This window comes from Doryrhamphus excisus, linkage group LG2 (assembly GCF_037039965.1).
Source record: "Doryrhamphus excisus strain RoL-2023G ecotype Guam linkage group LG2, RoL_Dexc_Guam_v1.1, whole genome shotgun sequence".
Taxonomy (NCBI): domain Eukaryota; kingdom Metazoa; phylum Chordata; class Actinopteri; order Syngnathiformes; family Syngnathidae; genus Doryrhamphus; species Doryrhamphus excisus.
In genome coordinates this window covers 4901482-4925436 of record NC_136358.1, presented here as the reverse complement: position 1 = coordinate 4925436, position 23955 = coordinate 4901482, and the positions used below count along the sequence as shown (strand labels likewise).

The 23955-nt window shown below is 41.3% G+C and overlaps 1 protein-coding gene and 1 long non-coding RNA gene across 4 annotated transcripts; one reads left to right on the top strand and one right to left on the bottom strand.

Annotated features, from left to right (window-relative positions):
- The first annotated feature begins 530 nt into the window (after positions 1–530).
- Positions 531–8478, top strand: LOC131125985 (uncharacterized). Its single transcript, XR_013629743.1, has 3 exons — positions 531–608; positions 1690–1842; positions 8270–8478. It is a non-coding gene; the product is annotated as an uncharacterized LOC131125985 (long non-coding RNA).
- lrch4 (leucine-rich repeats and calponin homology (CH) domain containing 4) lies at positions 1560–22945 on the bottom strand. Of its 3 annotated transcripts, none has more exons than XM_058067956.2 (18): positions 22569–22945; positions 11651–11795; positions 11077–11206; positions 10873–10978; positions 10540–10786; positions 10370–10466; positions 9354–9471; positions 9127–9269; positions 9001–9053; positions 8219–8362; positions 7560–7628; positions 6807–6861; positions 6667–6730; positions 6482–6583; positions 5580–5656; positions 5372–5509; positions 5205–5282; positions 1560–1827 (listed from the first exon to the last, which is right to left on the bottom strand). In XM_058067956.2, exons 1-18 carry the CDS (start codon positions 22738–22740, stop codon positions 1726–1728), a joined length of 2040 nt encoding a protein of 679 aa, XP_057923939.2. In that variant the 5' UTR covers positions 22741–22945; the 3' UTR covers positions 1560–1725. The 3 variants fall into 3 exon arrangements, with proteins under 3 accessions (XP_057923939.2, XP_057923937.2, XP_057923938.2); XM_058067954.2 differs by lacking the exon at positions 1560–1827 and adding an exon at positions 4479–5041; XM_058067955.2 differs by lacking the exon at positions 1560–1827 and adding an exon at positions 4479–5041 and having other exon boundaries at positions 9001–9050.
- Positions 22946–23955: the final 1010 nt, after the last annotated feature.

Here is a 23955-nt window from a genome sequence, read left to right as displayed (position 1 = left end):
CTATCTCTGTGTGGAGTTTGCATGTTCAGTTTCCAAAAACATGCTAGGTTAATTGGCGACTCCAAATTGTCCATAGGTATGAATGTGAGTGTGAATGGTTGTTAGTCTATATGTGCCCTGTGATTGGCTGGCGACCAGTCCAGGGTGTACCCCGCCTCTCGCCCGAATATAGCTGGCCCCTGCAACCCTCGTGAGGATAAACGGTAGAAAATGAATGAATGAATGAATGAATGTATTCACTAGCGCTGAGCTGAGTGTAAAATAAATAACATGTCAAAACTACGCCCTCTAGTGGTATAAAATAACTAATTTTAACAGCAATTCCAATACAATAATACATATAATTAACTGGAAGCATTTACACAGTTAAACATGTATGTCAGTAATGGCATTGTTAATACATACTCGGTAGAAAATGAATGAATGAATGAATGAATGAATGAATGAAAAATAACAAACCTGGTCTGTTAAAGTGATTATTTGCTGAGCAGTGTGCCGAGGTCATGTCAATGCAATTCACCATCATGGCGGCCAAACCTGCGCGTGGAAGGGTTTTGGATACGTATACGGAAGTGGATGTCGATTTGACATAATAATTTATTTACATGGTATGTCATTGGTATTTACTTACCTATCAGAGCAGCAGATACTCACACTATTGAATTCTCGCGAGAGGAAGAGCGCAACCACGTTGACGACGTTCTAAAAAAAGGTTTCTGAACTGATTTCCGCATTGGTCGTTGTACAGAAAGTTTTATACAGCGTTTGGTCGAATTTGTCGCATGTTTTCATGGCCTATATAGCTGCAGGTAAATGTATTCACCTTAGTTATTCTGGCTACGTTTGTAAATTCGAGGTATATTCGCTACTTTTAAACAAACAGCACATTTAACGCTATTGTGTTTGCAATGATGCAGTCAATCAAGTGAGGAGTTCAAGTGAGTCGGGACAACAGACTAATCTTTGCCATGAACAATTTTCGAAACTGTCTTCGACTGCTTTTAAGTTATATTAAAAACGTGTGTGTTAAATATTTTTGTTGACTTATCGATACCTTTTATTATTCGCTGTTATAGTTTTAGGACATTTGGTATAAAAACGGCGATTGTTTCCTCGGCGTTCTGCCACCGAAGCCATGAATGGTTGCTCCAGTGCGCCCTCTTGTGGTTGCATTAAAATATGCGCCAATTCACATTGGTTCTAAACTAATTTAACCTCCGTCTCCAGAATAAGGGATAAAGACTGATTATTCTTATTTTACCGCATTGGATGCTTCTATTGATCTTGCAGGGTATGGAAGACTTTTACTCGATTTGGGGTTTACCTCAAGTGTGTTTTTGTCTCACTCAAGGACAGGAAGAGGCTGAGCAGATAGGACCATTAACCTGATTGAAAACCCTCCAAGCACAAAGCTTTTAAAACAAACCTATAAAAGAACTATTAACATGCTCAGCAGCACACAACTTCCCATGCATGTACAGGTATAGTTTATATTTGGCCATCATTTGGTCCACTGTCGCTTATAACCTCTTGCTGCATATGTATTGTACACTCGGACAACAGGGCAAAAAAAATGATATATTTATTGTAATCAATGATGAGAAGTTTTATTTGTTAAGGTATATTTCCGATACATCACCTGGTATCGAACTTGGGGTCAAAGGTTATGTATGTTATTCTCATTTGCAGAGAATTTACTTCTTTGGAGGTCAAACAAATACTGGCTCACGTTGAGCCGTCAGCCAGTTGGACCAGAACCTGGACTGTGTGGGCCAGTCGACTCAGGCTGTCTTCCTCCATGATGAGTTGGGGTGAACACAAGGACTCCTGAGCGAGGAGGAGGTATGTCATCAGTTCATGGTTTTTAATGCTTCCATTTTTTTTTGTCATGGAATAATACTCAACAGTCTGGTCTAGTAGTAGTCATGGTAACACTTTACAATAAGGTGCACTAAATTACAGTAGTTAATGAGGAATAAACCTACCTAACCTGAACCCCTATCAGTAGATCCTCAGTAACTACTGTATTTTTGAGTACCGTATTGTTCAATGTTTTCTCTTGTTTGTTTTTTTATCGGTTTTAGACCAGTGGTTCTTAACTGGTTTGGCTGTAGGACCCACCATCACCTATCAATGACAAGTACTGTGGGAACTAAAAACTTCTCATCTTAAGGGAGTGTTTTCTGTGAGGTGCATTCACAGATATTGGGGCATTACATAATTTTTTCCAAGGCAAACCCCCCTCGAACCACTGAGTGGCTCTGTGACCCACTAGTTGAGAACCACTGGTTTAGACTATATTACCAATTGTATTATCAGGATCAATATTGAATACATTGCACATAGTACGAGGCCAAATAAAGCATGCAAGCAGACAGGTGAGGAAACAGCAAAGTCAAAAGTTGTTTTTAATAAATTCTTTACATCAGGAGGGGAGAAGAGGCCAACAACTAATCAACTTGAAAAACCAGAGCGTCAAGTATAAAATATAAAAGATCATTGTAGTGTATTTCTGCTCAGTTGAAACCAGCCATAAGTTGGATTTTTATAAAATAAACATTTGTATTCAAACAGTATAGTTATGCAAATAGCAGGACGATAGAAATACAAACAGTAGAAAAAACAGCAGCTAACTTGACAAATGCAGGAAATCAAACAGAATGCTTCATCTCTGTCACGGCTCTTGGATTCCATTCACAAACACGAATAGAGACTTGTTTATGTGCAATAAGGCAGACACAAGTGTCAAGTAACAGTCAGAGCCTCTGGGGAATCGATCATTTTTTTTGAACTCATGCAATAGCTGAAAAAATGTTTTTTTGGGGAAAAAAAAATCACTTCTTTTAAGCCTGTATATTAGATTATTTAATTCCCTGTTGGAGTCAAGGTGGATTTCAAAAAGCTTCAACCCAACCCTACTGGCTTTAAACATTGTAGTGAAGCCCTCTTAATGAAACCACTCAAAATAAATAAAAAAAAGATAATTTAAATCACCTGTTTACATTTATACAAAGTTATCTGCAACCCTAAAAAGACAAACATATATCTATATATGTATGTATGTATGTATGTACACGTGCGTGTTTTGTACCTTAGTTTGGACAACAACAGAAAAAGTCAAGCCTTTTGGGCCTTTGATGCAGCAACCCTGCCCCCTGCTGTTCACAGCGGGCACAGCAGGGTAGGAGTGGTGCGTCTATTGAGAGGCACTAGGTCTCATTGCGTTATTTATATGTTCTAGAACAGGGGTGTCCAACGTTTGGCCCACGGTACATTATAGAAACAAAAGCCAACAAAAAAAGGCACAATGTTAAGTTCTCTGTTGGTCTAAGCATTCAATCATTCATTTACTACCGTTTATTCTCACGAGGGTCGAGGGTATGCTGGAGCCTATCCCAGCTGTCTTCAGGCGAGAGGCGGGGTACACCCTGGACTGGTCGCCAGCCAATCACAGGGCACATATAGACAAACAACCATTCACACTCACATTCATACCTATGGACAATTTGAATTCGCCAATGAACCTAGCATGTTTTTGGAATGTGGGGGGAAACCCACGCACGCACGGGGAGAACATGCAAATTCCACACAAAGGTGTAATCGAACTCAGGTCTCCTAGCTAACGCGCTAACCACTCGGCCGAGTTGAGTCGAGTGGCCTAAACATGGTTCAACATTTACAACCAATTCTTTGTGCTCCCATGTCAATCTAATATGTCCAGGGCCTTCAGAATGTGGAGTGCTGGCCCAAGTCACCTCAACTTGATTAGCAATGCAGATGTTTCTTCAACCAATCAGATGTCAGATTGGCCTCATTGGCCAGCTAGATAACACATTGATTGTTTGATCGGAGCAAATTAAGAGTTGTAATTTGCACAATGGGAGAAGGAAACATACTCTTTGATTTGATTCAGTCCATTCCCAAGGAGGACTTTAGCTTAAACTCTCCACATCATCAGGATAGGTTGGCCAACCCTGAATCCTGAGCCCCAATTTTTCAGGTAGCTTCTATCGGTGATTGGTGGTCGGAAATGCTCAAAGTTACAAGCAGAAATGTAACTGGAGATATGTTTTTCAAGATTTAACCAATTCAAGTTTTAAGCGGGTTTTGTGTTGAGTAATGCTGGTGTGAAACGCCTGTCTCTGTGTAATACCATTGCACTTTTGTATGTTATTAATGGTTTGCATAAATGCAACATGATATTGGTGAAATTGAGAGGCCCCCACTGAAGGCCCAGGTACCAAATGTCACTTGTTAACGCTTATTACTAATAACAAAAAGTTTTTTTTTTTTTTACAAAAGAAAAATGATATATCCATCCATAAACATATCAAAATGGCCCTTCCTTTGATTTTTTATGTGACCCTCCATTTGGACACACCTGTTTTAGAAGGTTCAAAATGATGACAATAAAGTAGACATTCACAGTTCCGCTTCAGGTCAGCATACAAGCATGCACACGGTGTGCCTGTTTTCTCCCCCCCCCCCCCAAAAAAAAAAGTTTACCTCCATGTTGCCCGTCACTGTACTACACGCCATTGCTATTTTACAACACTCGGGGATATTTTTTGATTTGACATAGTCAAAATATGTCATTAATGTGTGTATTGGTGAAATGTATCAAAGACCTTCATGCATTACAATGTGCAGGCTGGGCTAGGCTAGGCTAGGCTAGGCTAGGCTAGGCTAGGCTAAGGCATTAAGGCTAACCTGCTGTGTTCCAGTGTAGTGCTTTCTTTCATTGTGTTTTGTTTTAACAGCAACGCTGTGCACTCACACTGCTGTTCTAGGTATTATTATTATTATTATGGGATGTAGCCTAAGTGAGCAGGTAGCAGTAGAGGGCGTAGAGCAGCACCATGGCCACACAGTAGAAGAGCAGGAAATCTGTGGACAGCAGCGAGGACGACGAAGGCAGGGACTGCTTGAGGGGGCGGTCATCCGCTGGGCCCTCCTCTGGCAGGGCCAGCAAGGCTTTGACACATTGCAGCACATTGGGCAGCTTAGACAGAAGCACATCAGAGCACACACACATGTCCATCTGGGGGACACACACATTAAAACAGAGAGGTTTTGTTAGCAGGACAGAAGCGTCAGGTTTGGACCGGTGACCGGTGTGTGATTGAAGACATCGGTCCAAACAGGAGCAACACTCAGCACTTTATCCGGTTAGAAAGCAGAATATGTATTCATTTTTTTTTTACCTCGGGGACGCCCAGCTTGCGACATGCAACAAGAAAGTGTTCCACGTTGAGTCGACACTTGGCTGAGCTCAGTTTTGGCTGAAAGATGAGACACCATCATATGTTAATAATGTGGACTGTGTTCCACGTGGAGGTCTTCTAAAGGTGCACGTTGCAGACAGACGCACCACAGCAGGGGACGGAATGTGGATGATGGACACCGAGCGAGCTCGGATGCTGTTGACCAGCTGGCAGAGGACAGTGCCGTTGGACAGTGCCTCCCCAAGATCCTCCGGCAAGGTGATCTTCAGCCGTGTCTCTAGCGTCTGTGAGGGTGACAAAGGAAAGTCCCAGTGAGAACAAGTGATGATGAGGTTGAGAAATAAGGCCTCTTACTTTGCGGAGCTGCGTGACCTCCATTCTCTCTTCTTTGGGCGAGCGAACTGTGACGCGAGACTCGCTCGAGGACAAGCCTGAGGAAGTCATAGGAAAACTTTAGAACAGGGGTCTCAAACTCAATTTACTTGGGGGCCACTGGAGCTAGGGTCTGGGTGAGACTGGGCCGCATCAGGTTTCCCCCCCCAAAAAAACACATTTATTAAAAACAGAAAAATATACCAACTTTTTCAGTGCTTTGGTTCCGATTTTCTGCAATAAAAGCTCTGATAAAACATTCCACTGTTCTCAAATATCTTAATTTTATTTTTCTGCACAAAATAAGATAAACAAATCAAGAATAAAGAAAATCAATCGGTAATAAATAAATATAATAATAATAATAATAAAACGGCAAATAATAAAAACTTAAGAAACCACATATAGTTGGTGGGTAGACAAATTATTTTTTTCAGATTAAAATGAACAAAGCATTATTAGAGCCCTGTAGACATGACAAAACACGACTATAGTCACATTTATACTCTTTTTATTTACAACATATTGCGCAACTGCAGGGTCTTGAGACACATGCTAACTCGCAAACTAGAAAGCTAGCGACCTAAACGGTAGCCTCCAAGTTATTTCCTTTAAACTTAAAAAGCCAAAAACTTACCACTTCCACACGGATAGGGAGGATAACTATTAACAGTTATTTAACCTTTAACATGAACATTAATCAAATGTAATAATTTTTTCTGGGTACATGATACCATACAGCATCCATATCAAACTAACATTAAACTTTCATATCAAGGCGGGGGCCTCAAACTAGTGTCCTGCGGGCCGCGTGTTTGAGACCCTTGCTTTAGAAGGACCCAAGCAATTTTGTCAACTTGTGTGCTGCTTTGAGTTGCGTATACCTGCGGGTTTGACGTTGCTGCGAGATGACGTGCGGAACAAGAAGCTGTTGGGTTTCTGGTTCTGAGCGGGCGGAGGAGACGTCTTTGGGGAGGATGGTCCCTCTGGAAGACGTTCATCTTACTTTGGTTTCTTTGTCATATTTTGTTTGTGTATGACTACAAGTTTGTGTGAGTTTTTGCGGTACCTGTCCTGCTCCTGGAGCGCTGGATAAGTAATGTTGATGAAGAACACACAATGTGTTCAGTGCTCTGAGAATAAGAAAAAAAATTATTGGACGTTTGCATGAGTAAGGACTTTATACAAATATAATGTAGTATTACTCACTGCGCATCTCGGTCGAGAGCTACGATGGGATGGGCTACTCTCTGGCGATGGACCACTAGAGGGAGACAACGTACAAATTACAGCAACAATAGCTGTGGAAATCAGCACATTGATGACTTTTAATTAATATACAGTACCTCAGAAAAATGATACACCCCTCACTATTCTGCAAATATTTTCTTTTCTTTTGCCAACACAGAATAAATGACAATGTAGAAGTGGTCAGTGTACAGTTTGTATGAAGTGTAACTAAACCTTCCCCTCAAAATAAGTCACACACATACACCCCAAAGTGAGAACGTCCAAACAGTGCCAATATGTGTGTCAATATTTTGTGTGGTTACCATTATGTTCCAGTACTGTCAACCGACAGCTGGTCACCATGTTACATAAGAGTTCCGTTCCTAGACGTGATTTAAGTCAGGTTTTGGTGCAAGTTGGATCTTATACCTAAATGAACACCCAAGTCTCTCTCACACTGTACACGTAACACACAAAGGACATATAAAATACTAGTGGCGTCACCGGATCTTGAAAGATTAAAACATTATGATTTTGATGAATTTAGTTCTGAATGTTAAAGTCAATCAAGTTCTGACTTGGACTGAAACTCGTCGTAGGAACGGAACGCATTCAAGGACCACCTGTGTCTAAGAACTAAGAACTGCAAAGATATTCTAATTTATTCATTAATGTTAAATCCTACAAATGGGAAGCACTTGTGAAGCACTTGAATCTGTTCAGACATCTTACTCTGAGCAACTTCCTGTCGGAGGCGCAGAGGCCACAAAACTTCCTGTTTTGTTCAGTGCCTTCAGCAAACTGCAAAAATAGAGCAGCATATAATTAGATATGACAGGCGGACCAGAGGAGTTTCTACGGTCTATTTCATGTTGATCTATGACTATATACTGTACTGTGTATGGAGCAAAAAACTACTGAAGAAAAGCTTGTGCATCTCAGCTATGGGGGTAAAACTATGGAATAGTATGGATGATGAATTAAAAGGTTGTACTTTAATTGCAAGATTCAAAAACATTTACAAATGTCATGGAAAAATATAGAGAAATAGTATAACATTATGAAAGTCATGTTATAGTTTTTTTCTTTGTTATATTTATTTGTACTTGCATGACAATAGTATACCATCATATTGATAGTTTGTAATAAAAAAAAGGAAAACATGCAAGCGGGACAGGGATAAGATTGACTTTAGCCTAAACACTTTCACTTTTAATTGTGTCATTGTACTTTATTGGTCAAATTTGAATTCAATGGCCACAATAAAATGAACTACACTTGATTGTCTTCAGATTTAGCCTCATAACAGACTTTAATAATGATTCACTTTAATGATTTAACATCAACTTAAAAAAAAATTATATTGAAATATTGCATAAATGACGATTTACCTGGCCTTCTCTCCCTGCTGCTGTTGCTGTTGTCGCTCTCTCTCCTGCCAGATGATCAGCGTGCCTGGCCGGCGGCGCTCCTCCGTGGTGGGGCTGGAGGGTGAGGGTGACGAGGGCAGGGAGACCTCCACATGAACAGCGGCTCTGCATTAAAGAGAGATAACTATTTTTTTTTTGGGGGATTATAAAACTTCTGTTCATATTTTTTGTAATGGCGTAAACTTACAAAATCGAAAAAAGTGATTTAGGCTATGTTGTCACATGGTGGTCAATGTGAAAGCTACTGTTTCCCATACATTCATTTGTGGCGGCCTACCACAAATACATTCGAACGCACTGGGACTGTCCTTGTAGGTTGTCGTTACAACTCTGTACAGTAGATATAGTAACTCTGCATCTTAACACACCTCAAACGCACCACAGAAAAAGACATTCGCCAGCTGTCATGCACATTTTGGGTCAAGCCAGCCAAGTCAGATGCGGTGTGGATTATAATGCATCTGGTTATCAATTTAGTGAAATATTAGATGCATGATGCATTAGAAGACATGTGCGTTATCGTTATAATCAGAAAAAAAATGTGACTACAATGTAAAGTGCCTCCCACGCCACAGATAGATTACAATCCTGTGGGAAACACTGATAGGTACACAGAGGGCCACAGTTAGCTGAATGACAAATAACGTTCTGTTGACTTTCCCCGGCTCTGCAAATATTTTATCAGGTGACCTTGGAATACACGGATGACAGAGTGGGAAAAAGTGATGTAAAAAGTTACAAACCGGCATTTTGTGGAGTCGTTATTGTGGGACGACGACTCTCTCTCATTCAGCTGCTGGAAATCATTGACTCAATGAATACAGGAAGTTGTGCAAGAAGCTTCACGTCATGCAGAGTGACACACGTACCACTCGATGTACCACTACAGGAGGGGGAGTAGGAGTAGGAGTAGTAGGAGTAGGGGGGTCCGTCTCGTGGTGGTTCATCTCGTCGTCTTCTTCCTCGGTCACGCTGCTGTCAATGAAGTCTGTCTTTTCAGCTTGGCCATTGACTGCAAACAAAGCACAATGGAGACTTTTTTTTTTTTAATTCTATTCTACTGTCTGACAAGACATCTTCTGCTGGCTACGCTCACCTTTGTTAGATTCGAGAAGAGAGACATCTTCCTCTTCTTCCTTCTCCTCCTCCAGGTTTCTCTGGTCTCTGCTGACCTCGGACATGCGGAGGGAACGCTCCGAGAAGTCATCTGCTGACTGGAGGCACACACACACTCAGTCAGGGAAGTACATGTTACTATAGTAACAGACCTGCTAACCTTCAAGAAATGTACAGTGGGTCCCCACTTTTCACAGGGGTTATACTCTGTGCACTGTCTGTATATTTTTTGGGAAGTGCATGTCACACTGTAGTGGAAGGTGCGACAAAATGCGTACCTGGCATACACCCTAGTCTATTCAATAGGGTTGTCGCAAGATCGCATGAGATCAAAACACAATGTCTTGTTCAAAACATAAATCTTGCGATAATAAATACAGCACATTAATCATACAATAAATGAAAATGAACATGATCATTTTCCTCCTCTCTCGCCTCAAACAGTGAAGTCAAACAGTTGCTGTGTCCCTGTGGGGAGAGGCGGGGTCATACAGCAGTGAAGTGGAGCCTCGTGACGACCAATATAAGGTAGAAATTTAGAGGAAAGAAAGATGATTGCAGAGCCAAATGCCACAGCCTCTGTATGGGAATAGTAATAATTAATATTGCAAGGTGAGTCCATCAACACGAACAAGCCAGTATGCCCAATTTATTCTAAAATGGTGGAAATATACACAAAATCAACTGGCCCATCTAAACTTACCCAACCAACCCGGTTTTACCATTTAGGAAAAAAAGTTACAGACCAACAGGCAACATTCACTGATACATTGATCGGCAAATAAATACACATTTCATTGCACTTTTCTTAAAAATTGGAAAAGAAACTCATCTGCTTCTTGTGGACCCAATCTCGTGTTTTGTCCCATCATTTGAGTTGTGTCTCTACATGACACCCGTAGTATTCAAGGCTCAAAACACATGCCGAATTGTGGCAAATGTGTACAAGTTGGCAGGTCTGCAATAGAATGTTTCATGTTTGTAGTGTGGACTTACTTCGTTTCCAGACCATCTCTTGCTGCCACTATCAACGCTGTTAAAACCAGAGTCCAGGCCTCCAAACTGGCCGGTGAACAGCTCTTGATCTGACAAACTGCAACATGCACGTTACTCATTAGGACTACAAGCTTAGTAGTGTTGCTGATGTACTGTGCAAGGCCACTGACCAGCTGTTGAAACCTGTGGGCCTAAGGTGTCTCTCCAGCTCTTCCTGGCTCCTCTTGCAGGCCTCCATGTTGAGATATTTGAAGATGTGGTACTTGCCCTTGGAGCAGATCTGCGCAGGTGGCATCTGCAGTGGGTTATTGTCCAGCAAGATGCTCTGAAGGTGCCGCAGGTGGCGGTAGCACAAGGGCACCCGGGTGATGCGATTGCAGGACACATCGAGTCGAACTAGTGGGAGCTCTGAGATTTCTGAACATTGGTAAAGAAGCTTTGTTGACCTTCTGTGATATTACGCTTGTATTCCAATGTAATGATTCAGTTGCAATTGTGCGTACCTTCAGGCAAAGTGGTGAGTTGGTTCCTCCTCAGGTTTAAGTCCCGGAGACACTCCAGCTGGCACAGCTCTGGTGGTAAACACTGCAGCTCATTGCAGCTCACGTCCTGACAGAGACAAAAAGCAAACCTTGACATCAAACAGCACAATAGAATGACACTGGACCGCATGTGTGTGTGTGTGTGTGTGTGTGCGTGAGGGTTACCAGCTGACGGAGCTGTGCGAGGGAGAATATGGAGGCGGGCAGTGAAGATAGCTTGTTGTTGCTGATGATGAGCACTCGCAGGAGAGGAAGCTCAAACACTGACGGGGACAAACTTGATAGAAGGTTTCGGCTGTGGACGCAAACACATGTTTCATACTAATTATCATACATACTAATTCTGTATTATTTACAATCTATTGACACTCCCCACTCACAAGTGACAAACACATACAATATGGGATATTAGATTTGATTGGCAAATTATCTGCACCATGTAAAATAGCAACCGTTTCCACAAATGTTGAAGTCAATGCAATGCTGGATAAACCTTTATTCGCTTACATTCAAGACACATTTAAGTTTTATGTCCTTTTCCGCAAGATTCCGTATTTATTGGCCAATTCCGAGATTCTGTCCACAATTCCTTTAAGCCGGAAATTACACACATTTGTAGATGAGACTCTGGTCTGCAAAAAACAAGGAACTAGTTTGTTGTTTGATTTACTGACACAAACACTAATTTAGTTAGAAATATCCAGCAGCTTTTTATTTTATTTTTATTTTATTTTTTTACCTGAGATTGAGGTAGGTGAGGGCCTGGAGGTGGCCCAGGCAGGAGGACAGTGAACGCATGCCATTGTGGTAAAGACTCAGCGTTTCCAAAGAAATGAATTGACCAAGTTCTTCTGGCAGCTCACACAGACGATTCTTGGACAGATCTGAACGTAAACAAAAACACACAGATTGACCATATATCAGACTTCCTACTTATTTGTTTGCTTACCACCACTCTTCCTCTTACTGTATATCCCCACGCTTTACTTTTACCGCTCACCATATGGCCTTCCCTGGAGAAACACTGTTAAGAAGCAATGAAGTGTGCAGGCAAAAAGCCATCATTAGACGAGATGTCTACTGGAAAAAGCACCATTAGCAACTGAGCTTTCACTGACACGGAAGTCAGTCAATGGCAGACATGCCGATGGCTGTTTATGGATTTGTTTTTATAAGCTGCATGGCCGCAGGAAGTTATTTAAACAAGGCGCTTGATAAAATGGAATGGTACAACCTAAGGCACAAAAATTTGATCTAAAAGCACTAGCGCCATCCTATCTCGTTTTAGAGCATGAATTGATGAAGCCTGTGTGGATGAGAGGCAAAACATGTTCAAAGACAAACTGAAGAGTCCGGTTCTGATTGATTCAATGCCCTCAGAATACAATGACCTGCATGAATGACAATATTCATGGGCATGATCCAGAAGGACTAATAAATAATGTTTGCTGAATAAACAAAGCAGCCCTGGGGTGTGGTTTCATCTAATACATTGGGATAGATGGAAGTACAGTTGTGGTGTAATCCCAATCTCTCCCACTCTCCAGTGTCCCATAGCTGCAGGGGCGCAGCGTGAACAAAAGGTGGGGGTGGAAGTGGTGTCTATATGGGGGATGGAGGGGCTGTCTGGTCTCTGTAGCCATTGCTGCTAGAGATATGTGGGAACCCCCATTTTACAAAGAAAACTGATCACGTTGTCAAACACTGCAATAAATGTGTCATGGATCGACATATACAGTACATACATATTTTACCACATGAGCACGAGCATTAAATGTAAGAATACTATGTAGTATTGCAGCATATTCTCAGGAGGCACCATCCCAAATATCCCTAGCATTGATAAAGCGTCATGGGAGAAACATGTGGCCTGACGTTAGCATGCCGGGATTCAGCCTGACATCAACAGACTGACAAGATGGTAACACCGTCATGGTGCTGACAGATACAAGCTTGACACACATTGACCCCTTTACACCACGTTACACAGTGATACTATCGGATATCGTGTATTTTATGCATCATTCATAATACCATGACCGTGTCCCTTCACACAGGGATGACATATACAATCACCATCCATCAGCCTCGAGTATCCAAAGTACTTCCTCAGTCTTTTTGGCCCCTCATTTCCTTTTATTTCTATGTGGGTCACTGGTCAAGGGATAAAAAATGCTGTGCAGTGCTGCATAAAAGTAGGACAACATTCCTACCGAGCACTATGATATGAATGAAGTCCAATACAAGAGGACAGCTCTTCTCGGACAACATTAAAAGTAGTTCAAAGTCACAACTCGCAGTTCATGAAGTTATACGCCATTTGCACCACCATTTAAAGGCTGAAATAATAAAAGCAAATACTTTTCTGTAGACGATTTATACTGGTGTACAGTACATGTATTTTCCACTGTTTACCAGAGCCAGAGTGTAATAGATCCAATAAATGCTATTCATACTCTCAGAGGCTAATACAAAACACTTGCTATGAAATCACTGCTTGGGGTGCGGCCAAAGGTGAATCACAAACATTTCATCGCACTAAGGGAATACGCATGAAGTCACACCATGCAATCAAAAAGAAAAGCTCTACCAGTCTCCTTTTGACAAGTATCAGGTTGCAGCACATATTAGTGCTATTCACGTTTTTTTTTAAAGAAGAGGCCTTTGAATGCATCATCAAAAAAGGTTGACGGGCCTGTCAACTCACAAGCAAATACCACAAGCTTATTCAGACAGTTTCACAATTGTGGGTCATATCAAATGTTTCAACACTGTTCTGCCAGCAAGTTAGGCATCAAGTAGCACGAGAAGCTATAGTTGTCTTCACCTGTGCAGTCATTCGAGCTGAAAGCGTCTCAGGAAAACCACGGGGAAACCAAATGTCTGTAATAAGCACCTCTAGCTGTGCGACATGCACTCAACAAAAAGAAATACTGTTTAAATAACAGAAGCTTTAGTAAGTAAAATGAATAAGTCAAAGTTAAAGACTCTTCCTATAGCAGATGACGGTGGTGTGTGTTATTAGTCCTTGGCAAAGAAATCATTTCTGACTTGGCCTCCTCTCCTCCCACACTCTCTCCCCTTTCACCTCCTCCTCCTCCTCCTCGCCATTCTCTCCCTCCCAATGCATGCAAAGCTCAGCTTGTGAACACATCAACAGCATAACAACAAAAAATACATTTCTGTGATTACATCTGTAAAAACCTGATTACAACTCGAGAGTGGAGCACAGTGAAAAGTGAGAAATATGCAAGAGACGAAGCAGATGGCAAAAGTAGCAACACTGCACACATCGCCATGGCAACTGCATACACATAACCGAGCTGTGAAAACACGGCTAGAGAAGAAAGTCACTGTAGCAGACATTTGGAATAAAGAGGTAAAATTGTGTTACATAATTCAGGAAGATTGTAGCTTGTGGTGGACAAAAAATTAAAAAATGTACAAATATACAATGTCAATATATATACCTTTTGTAATCTTATTCCAAGTACAGTTGTCCCCCGCTACATCGCTCCCTCATCATATCCAAAAATGTAATCATTACTAAATTATTGCTGTTTTGTGGTCGGCTATGGCCCATTATTAGTAAAAAAAATATATATATTGAAAGACCTACGATTGGCTGACAACCCATCCAGGTGTACCTTGCGTACAGTACTTGTTGAGGAAGCCGGGTTCTTTTGGAGTGAACTAAAAAAGTCTTGCTGACCTCCTACCACGCTTTTATTGACAATATACTGAATCTTGCAGCCCCGCTGCACATACAATATCAAGATTTCAGAGGAACGGAATTGCTCAACGGTAAAAACCAGTAAAACATAATCTACTATGAAATGCTGCCATTGTATAAAGGAACATTTGTGTGGGGAAGTATTTCCACAGCGGAATGTTCAATCGTGTTGGAGTATCCACACAAAAACTAGTCTAAAACACCAATTACTTGAAAGTTGGCAAAAAAAAAAAAAATGTTGAATCTCCTCTCTTACAAAGCGTGGATGGAAGCTAGCAGGGTTAGCTTAGTTAAGCAGAGCATGTTAGTGCGGCTCTGTGTGTGCGCCACTCAGGCTGTATGAGTGTTTACACTGTGTTTTGCAGCTCTTTAATGCAACAAGCGTTTTACGATGCCCACTGACATTGTGCAAGTTGTGAGTGGAGTAAGGACGAGTACGGGTACATTTATTCTATGAAACCCAGACTTCAAAATAAGAGCATTGTTCGCCACATACTGTAATTGTGTAAACAAAATACTATCTTCCATTAATCACCAATTGGGCTTGCAATGGTGACTACATCTTCCTTAACCAAAAGGACAGCGATTAGTTTGTTGAGTATTGCGTATGTGCAGAGGCTGACATCCCATTAGAAATGTTCACCAAGCTTCATCCGTTTCTGAAATACTGGGCAAAATTGGCCAATGATTGCATCAATTAAATGTAAGGATTTTTACATTTAATTAACAGACTTTTTATTTATTGTCACATATGGATGTACTCCATACTGGTAAAAGAGGTGTAAAATGGGAAAATATATATATATATTTTTAATTACACACAAAAAATTAACTAAAACTAACTGAAGTTGTCGACAAACATGACAAACATGCACAATGTGGGCTCTTCAAATGAAGGTCTATGCAGCCTTATGCAATTATGGTATTCTTTATAGTAACCTTATGTCAGCCAGACGTCACTGAAGGCTACCAATTATACCTTGAGGACCATTAATGACCCGTTGCAGAGGTCGACTGCGCAGTCATGAACATCCTTGCCAATTTGACACGGTTCCCATATTCCATGTGACCTAATTATATGGAACCGCAATTAGCCTCTGGTCAGCATTTTTCTTAAAATGTACATCTACTACCAGGACATTTTTATTAAGAACCTTGGAGCCGAAACGTGAAAAGTTAAGAGTAATGATTTAAAAGTGATGTTGAAGACCACACTGCGTTAGAGATGCCCTCAGAGGCCCCCGAGCATGCTGCATCGTGAACTTCCTCTCTCAATGAGCCATCTGGACAGCAAACAGTGTGGAGGTTGATGGATCAGCCAGCTTACATAAGACATACAAGGCCTGGTCTTTCATTATTCACTAGCCAGTCCTCCTCACACACTATTAGATTATTTACACACCCTCCTAGGGTTCCATTGTGTCACATCAGGAGTGTGTGCAGGAGACAAAATATAATGTTGAGGGTTTGAATCCAGCCTTGGAGCACCGACAGTCAAGTGTGGTCTTGTATGTCTCAGCCTTCGCTCTGGTTACCTCCCATGGGAGTGGGGAGGGAGAACCACTTTGCACCAGCTGCCACGGCGCTCAAAAATACTTTCAATGCTCCACCATGACACATGAATCATGCTCTGAATCATCAACACGGACTGGCATTTAGTTAATTGAACAACTCAAGCATTGAAAAAACAACAACTTTATGCACAGTAGCCACTTATTTGGCTGCTCTTCGACCACAATCACGAAACTGGTATGATACTGGTATGAAATTGGTTTCAACATTCATTCAATATGTTCGAAAAGGAGTAGGATCACAGAACTGTGACCATCATGACATCAGGGAATACAAGTCATTTTATTATTTTGGTTATTGAGTGAAAAGTGTTTACATTCTCCTGCAGTGGAAGAGGGAAGAAATTGCAAAAAAAAATATTAATGACACTATCGTCTTCATAGGTCCCTGCAGTGAAAAAGGCAGACAGTGAAGACAAGACAAAGCAGAAGTGAAGACTTTAGTGAACTGTGAGCCAACATCCGCAGGCCAGAGGAAATAAAGCAAGAGGGGGCTGGGCTGAGCTCTGTGTGTGTGTGTTGGGGGGTTGGTTGTGAGGCAGTGTAGTTGAGAAAGGGGTAGAACTCAACATGCATGTACACATGCGGTTTGTACGACACGCAACAGATGTAAACAACCGCGACAAAGTTATGCCCAAATGTGAGGCTCACATGCATGCTGCCTCACACGCAAGTGTTTGTAAGTTTCGTGTGGCTCATGTTAGAATGCTGAAGCACTGATTTGAACTTTGAACTGAGCCACTACAGACATCTACAGACATCAAGAACTTAGATATTTCCTCCATTCATCAATTTTCCAATACTTATCTTCTTCAGTGTCAGGAGGATGTCTGAGCGGAGACTGATCACTATGAGTCAATCACATCTCATAGACACACCCATCCACAGCTACAATCACTCAGCGTCAAGCAATCCCACTTTGGCTGCACGATAGTCAGCTAGCTGTGTGTACAACTGCCACTGACAAAGTTTCAATCAATATGTGAATATTTTGATCACTTGAATCCAATGACTACTAAATGGTTTTTGTAGTCATTTGTGGCACCCTGAGAATTGTGCTCAGAATTATTTGCAGCGGTACCTTGGTTAACATCCACCACGGTTAGCGCATTTTACAGTTAACATCCACCACGGTTAGCGCATTTTACAGTTAACATCCAAAAATGTTTAGTTAATTTTAATTTCCAAAATACCGTCTGGTTTGTCTACGTCGGCATTTAGGATCAAAATGTGGTGAAACTTGCACGTGATCGCACAATGCACCGTGGGCACCATTTTAGAACAACAACAAACACATGGACCGCACAAAAGAGAAAGCCGATGGACCATGACTGGACAAGGTTTTAGGGTTCCGCGATGAAAACGACATACCATAGAATTTGATATAAATATGGCCTACGACAGAGATTTAAATTCTTTCGCTCTCTCCCCATATCGTGATAATGCTTTTTGATGATGCAACCAATCTATGCCCCACAAAACTGACAGCGACAAGCTACAAGAGGCTGCAACACATCATCAATGCAACATATGTAGCGATACATCATTAGCCAATTTTGCCCAGTATTTCACAAACGGATGTAGCTTGGCTAGCCTTTCTAATGGGATGTCAGTCTCTGCAAACACAAAACCCTCAAACTTTAACGTCTGTGCTTGTGGTTAAGGAAGACGTACTGTATATGGCGAACGCCACTCTTTTTTTTTTTGAAGTACGGAAGTGTGTTATGTGTGTAGAAAATATCTGTTCACAGTTAAGACGAACTGGGAGCACGAATAAAAGTGCCTCTCGTCCTTATTTCACCCACAAACTACATGACGTCAGCAGGCATTGTAAAACGCTTGTTTGCATTAACAAGCGGTAAAACACACACGGTGTAAACACACTCGTACTGCATGCGATGCGCACACACACAGACACACAAGCATGCTCTGCTAAACTAAGCTAGCAAGCGAGCATGCTCGCAATAACTTTTTCCAGTGTTTCTGGTACCCGTTTCTACAGGTTTAGTTAGGTAGGGGTCAGTACGCCGTGGAAGTACTTCCCCACACAAACATTCATCCTTCTCATGATGACAGCATTTTGTTCACATTATGTCACTTTTAAGAGTAGATTCCGATTTTTACCGGTCGCAGTTCTGCCTGTCGGAAATCTGCGGGCCCTACGAAAGGAGACTTTGGAACCTGTAACCCGTTTTGAAATGTTATAATTAGACCAAAGAATATATCATGATATACATCGCTATTGCAAGAAGCTACAATATATATTGTAATATGGATAGGCCTGTCACAATAAACAATAAATCAACTAACCAGACAATAAATCAAAAACTTGTTAATTTTGCCGGCCTCAATAAATTGACATGCGCATGTGTTTTTGTCTCCGCTAGCGAGTGTACACAAGTAGTACTGCAAGTGAGTGTCAGGAGGCTTAACAAGCAACCAAACGCAAGGAGTAAGAATGAGAGTATTCACAGGTGTACCAGCGGCAGTGCAGTTTCTTTAAGGGTCATGACGCACAGACTACAGTGATGTGAAGCCATAGCCATGTGAAAATATACTGCAAATACGTAGAATGACCTGAGGAAACTGTGTCAAATACTTTCTTCTTGCCTGTTGTGTGTAAAACTCAATCTGATGTCAATTTTAATCCATTTGCACATTGTCATTTTGTGACATGAAAAGGTTTGTGACAAAAACAAATACATAAAACAAAATGATGGAAGCCACAGTATAACAGTTCATTGTGCGCCAAGCACTTACTTATTGCTTCATCCAAAACATATACTTTGATCAAAGTGAAAAAACATTACACCTCATTAACATACACAGAGTATTCTACACACAATGTTGCTAAAGTGAAGTAAGTAAGTGAGCTGATACCTGTATTGTCACCCAATGTGAATTTCAGAGTATTTCTGTTTTTTATTTTTGGTTTTTAATATCAAAGATCTGCAGCCACGTTGCTACAAAGCGGCACGGTCTCTTATCCACCAAAATAAACAAAAAAAATACGGCACTTTGGCTGCAATGTTATCCATAGAAATAGCATCGCCATCTCTTAAAGATATTAGATATCACCCATGACAAATCCGTCTAGTGATTCACTGAGCCTGAGGGTGGGCTGCACATATGCTCATCAAAGACCGACTACTACACAAAAACTCACGCACAACAACAACAACACGCACACTTGTGGGTCCAGACTGTGTGTGAAGCATACAAGGCCCAAGCTTTATTGGCTTCTGGCGTTCTGGGAAAGAAGCAAGCCTTCTTTGTGCGAATGTGTACAAACCTTTGACCTTCCTGGAGCTAGGAAGTTGCCAGAAGGGGGGGGAGCTCTCTTCATCCTGATACTAGCACAAAGTCGGACACTCAATTTTACCAGCAAAACAAACCCTACAACATAAGAACACTGGAGCAAATCTTCAGCTGTGTTTTGTACGACAATGGATCCACGCATACAGACATCCTTTGCTACATTGCAGTTATCGCTCACTCTATCGCAGTTTTTAAAAAAATAATTAATGATCGCTGTTTTGTGGTTGACTATGGCCCATTTAAGTCAAATAATTCAAATTATAGTAAGTATTCTGGCCACTGCGCGTCAGTTATGACACAAAACATTGATGACACATGACATTACTGTCACTCTGCATGGCATGTCTGACATAAGAGTGAAAAGAAGTCCTCCTCCTCATCCGTGTGGAAGTGGTAGGTTTTTGGCTTCTTACTTTGTCTTTCTTCCCCACTCCATTTGAAATCCTTTCTGAAGTTTAGGACAAATAAATTGGAGGTGAACTAGCTGGTTCACTAGTAGGGTTGGGTATCGAGCATCAATTGGAACCAGTTCTTGGAAAATGGAACCAAATGGAACCATTATTTTTCAACTTCCGGTGCCTACATTTGGTAATTGGCCAGTGGCATAATATCAAACGAAAAGAGGCGGGGAGTGAACGTTTGTGTTCGTCCATTTCAACCATGGACATTGTGTGACAGCACTTGCTAGTTGAGCTGAAATTGTGCAAAAAATGAGGATTGCGCCAAGAAGGATGCACCACTCCCCAGATTGACAGTTTACCGCCACATTTATGATGCATTTTGACGGGCTATGCCGTACTTCTTTCAACAAATCAGGTAAGCAAAACAATAAATGATGTGGATCTTATCCCAGCATTGAAGCAGCAAACAAATTATACTTAAAACTGTGAATACGGTGGCCACTTCAAATATCCAGCTAACTAATGCTGCGTACTTTACCTGACATTAATGCTAGCTTTAGCCAGGAAGTTGATGAGACCTATTACTCTATTCACTTTACTCATTTACCGTGGTGAAGTTAGTTTTCCAAGTTGGCTGTTATTCATCTCCGTCGCTGTTCATTTCAAGTTGGCAGTTGGATATAGGGCTCCCTAGCAACAGTGATAGCGCTGTTGCTATGTAGGTCCCACTCATACTCGGGACAGTCAAAAAAATGACTACTGTATTGAAGAGTTTGCTTTAAAAAAAGCAATATATTCTAAATCTGTTTAGTAGGAACGAACATGGTTAAGTTACGTTACACTTTGTCTATTCTGCATCATAAGACACATAGACACATGTACCAAAAAATTGTAAACAAATGTGGCTTTCCCTTACACCTGAAGAAACCCTTCCTAGGAAACATTGCTAACACCGTAAAGCTTCGAGGAGGACGGGGGAAGCAGAGCTTGGTGGAGGGCAGGAAGTGTATCTCGCCTACAGTGCATACTCATATAAGGAAGTCCGGCAGTCTGTGACATCACAAACTGCCAGTGTTAGAACGCTCTCTGAAACAGCTCACTGACAAATGTGCAAACTCTGGCATCGTTTAACACAAGAATACAACATTTGTAACACATGTATAGGTCAGAAAAGAAGAAAAAGCACAAGACGTCCCAAAAGGGTGCCAAGGTTTCAGATAATGAGGTTTGCGCATTTGGAAGTGAGCCCTGAAAAAAGTTTGGGATGGCTCAAAACACTCGCGTGGTAAAACTGACCATTCGTGATGAACAGATGGGCGAACTTCCTTATATGGTTCATAGTTAGGCAGTACTTTGGGCGCGTGACCTATCACAGCGGAGTGGGCATGCCCAGAGGCGGGCCATGATTGGAAACAGACCATTAAAACAGACCGTTTGGCAGTTTTCTGTGCGGGTTATTGTGTGTAGCTGCTCTATAGGAGACCACAACTCAATACAGTGGGTCAAAAAAATTGCATAATAGGTCCCCTTTAAGATGACGGCCTTGCTGCGTCCAATATCAGCAGGCCCTGCTAACGCAATTTTTTTTTTTAATCTGACTGCGTTCAACAAGAGAGGCCTGTTTTGCCTTTGCCATTAAGAAATGATGACAGTGACCCGAAAGAGAATGACACTGAAACCAAAGTTTTGCTTTTAAAAACTGTGGCCTTATTTCAGTTTAAATGGTGGTTGGAATGAATTTCTTATTCCAAAAAGTGCAATGTAATTTTTTTTGCTGATTGAAAGCAACCCATTACCAATAACAGGGATCGACTGTACAGTCCTGTCTTTACTCATCACTAGCATTGTGCTGTTATTAATAACAGGTGGATGAGCATGGTGATGTGTTCAAAGCCTCTGTGGGTCAAGACCTGGCTTGTTATGGGGCAGATGGTCATAATTAGTCAGAGTTGCTTTAAGTCACGGTGGAGGAAAGATTCATGTCAGCCAACCTGGATGGCGTAATCCTCTTTGGGTGCATGGCAAGAACCAGGTAGTTCACTTAATCCGAACATGACAGTTTGCATGCTTAGCAACACACACACACATTTAAAATCAACAATAAACACAATCTTCAATGGAGCAATAAAAAAAAGCATTGATTTGAAATACACACGGATAAAGTCAATGTAAAAGCAGTACAACCATCAATAACCAATCCAATAGCTAACTTACTCCATCACATTAAAATGCTACAGAAAGAAACCTGTCCTTTTGTGGCTAAACAACTCTTTCGAGTAAGCCCCCATGTGGTGTTGGTTAAAGGTTAAGCTTTGCCCTATAAAATAGCCCACAAGAAACCATTTTCTTCCTTCGTCATTTATTATTGTAGGAGGCATTGAAAAGGGGTAACCTAATTGACAACTGCTACACTTTATACACAATTTACACAAGAAACGAATGATAAAATTTGACTTCTGGTGATATATAGTATACGTCTTAAGTAGTATATTTAACAGTCAGTGGGTAGAACTTCCAAGGGAGGATCCCAGCAATTAGCAACCGGGGAGAGAAGCAGGTGGCGGCAAAACAAAAGACGCTAACTTCTGACTAAAAAAATGCTTGATGTTGAAATAAAGAAATATCCAAAGTTACCTGCGTGGGTAATGTCGGACAGGTCGTAGTTCCTGGCGCTCCGAGGGAATTCCTTCAGCTTTCGGTTTGCCAAGTTGAGAGCCCCGCTAGCGGCGGCGTCCTCCAGGGCTTTCTCTACACTCCGACTGGCCGCTACTGTGGCCGGCAGCTGGGCTCCATCCCCAGCCGCCATCAAACACGCACTTCGGGCGTCCCTTCTTACTTTGTTTTGGGCGTCCGTGTCCCTCTATGGTACACTAAGTCCCTTTAAACTCTAAAAATAGATCTCTTTGAGTAGAATTTTGTTTTGTAGATGAATAGAAAAGCTTTCGAATATCCCCCGACTAGCGTCATACAACTACTGGCGCTGTGAAGCTGTCAATCTGCCAGGAAGTTGCGTCGAGTACGCACATGTCGCAACAATAATACCGGCGTCGTCTTACACAATAAAACACCATGCTCGTCACGAAAAAGAACAAGAATAGCAAGCTTTGTTCACATAGTCCAACATCAAAGCTCTGTACAGCAAATATAACCACTAATATTTATAACCATTTATAGTATTTCTTTGTTTTCGGTTTTCAGACATCTTGAATTGTGAACGTGAAAACATGTGATGCACTGCTACATAAATTGTTTCGCATGTTCGAATTACCATTACCAGTATAAGTTATATAAGCTGTATAAGCTGTGGACACTGCCTTGATGACATTATGTATTTTTGTTGTACATCATCCGCAACAAAACCCAACACACTGCTTTTCATCATTTGAAGAGTTTTACTGTGACAGTCCCAACTCGGAAGTCTGAGCAGCACACTTCTGACAAGAGAGGAAAAGGAATAGGTGTGGTCACAACGCCAGTATTTTTGATTGACACTGACGGGGGCGAGACCTCTGCTTGCTTAATTATTTCACGGGTGTCCAAAATGTGGACCGGAGGCCATTACAATTTCATTTTTGGTCCTCAGGATATTGTAGAAATAAAATGACATCTTTATTCATGATATATATATATCATTAGTTATTACACTAATTTGCTTTGTCCCCTATAAAACAAAGCTGATATGGGGATGTTTTGTTGAAATCATTTATTCACCTACACTGGAAAAATGTGTCAAAGTGTTCCCTCTCATCCTTCAATGTTTCAGTGAAAAAAGGTTTGGACAACCCTGAGTTTCTTGATGCTAATTAAATGCATTCACTGTGGCCATAATAAGGTACAATGATTGAAAAACACAAAAACAACAAAAAGGAACACTTGTGTTCCTGAAAGGAAATAAATACATGTCTCTAGATGCAAATGCAGTGTCAGCAGGACTACATTGTCTGCCTCCTCTAAGGTTTATTACCTTTATTCTTCCTCCACCAGCACACACACACACACACACAGTTCCGCATCTACAGTA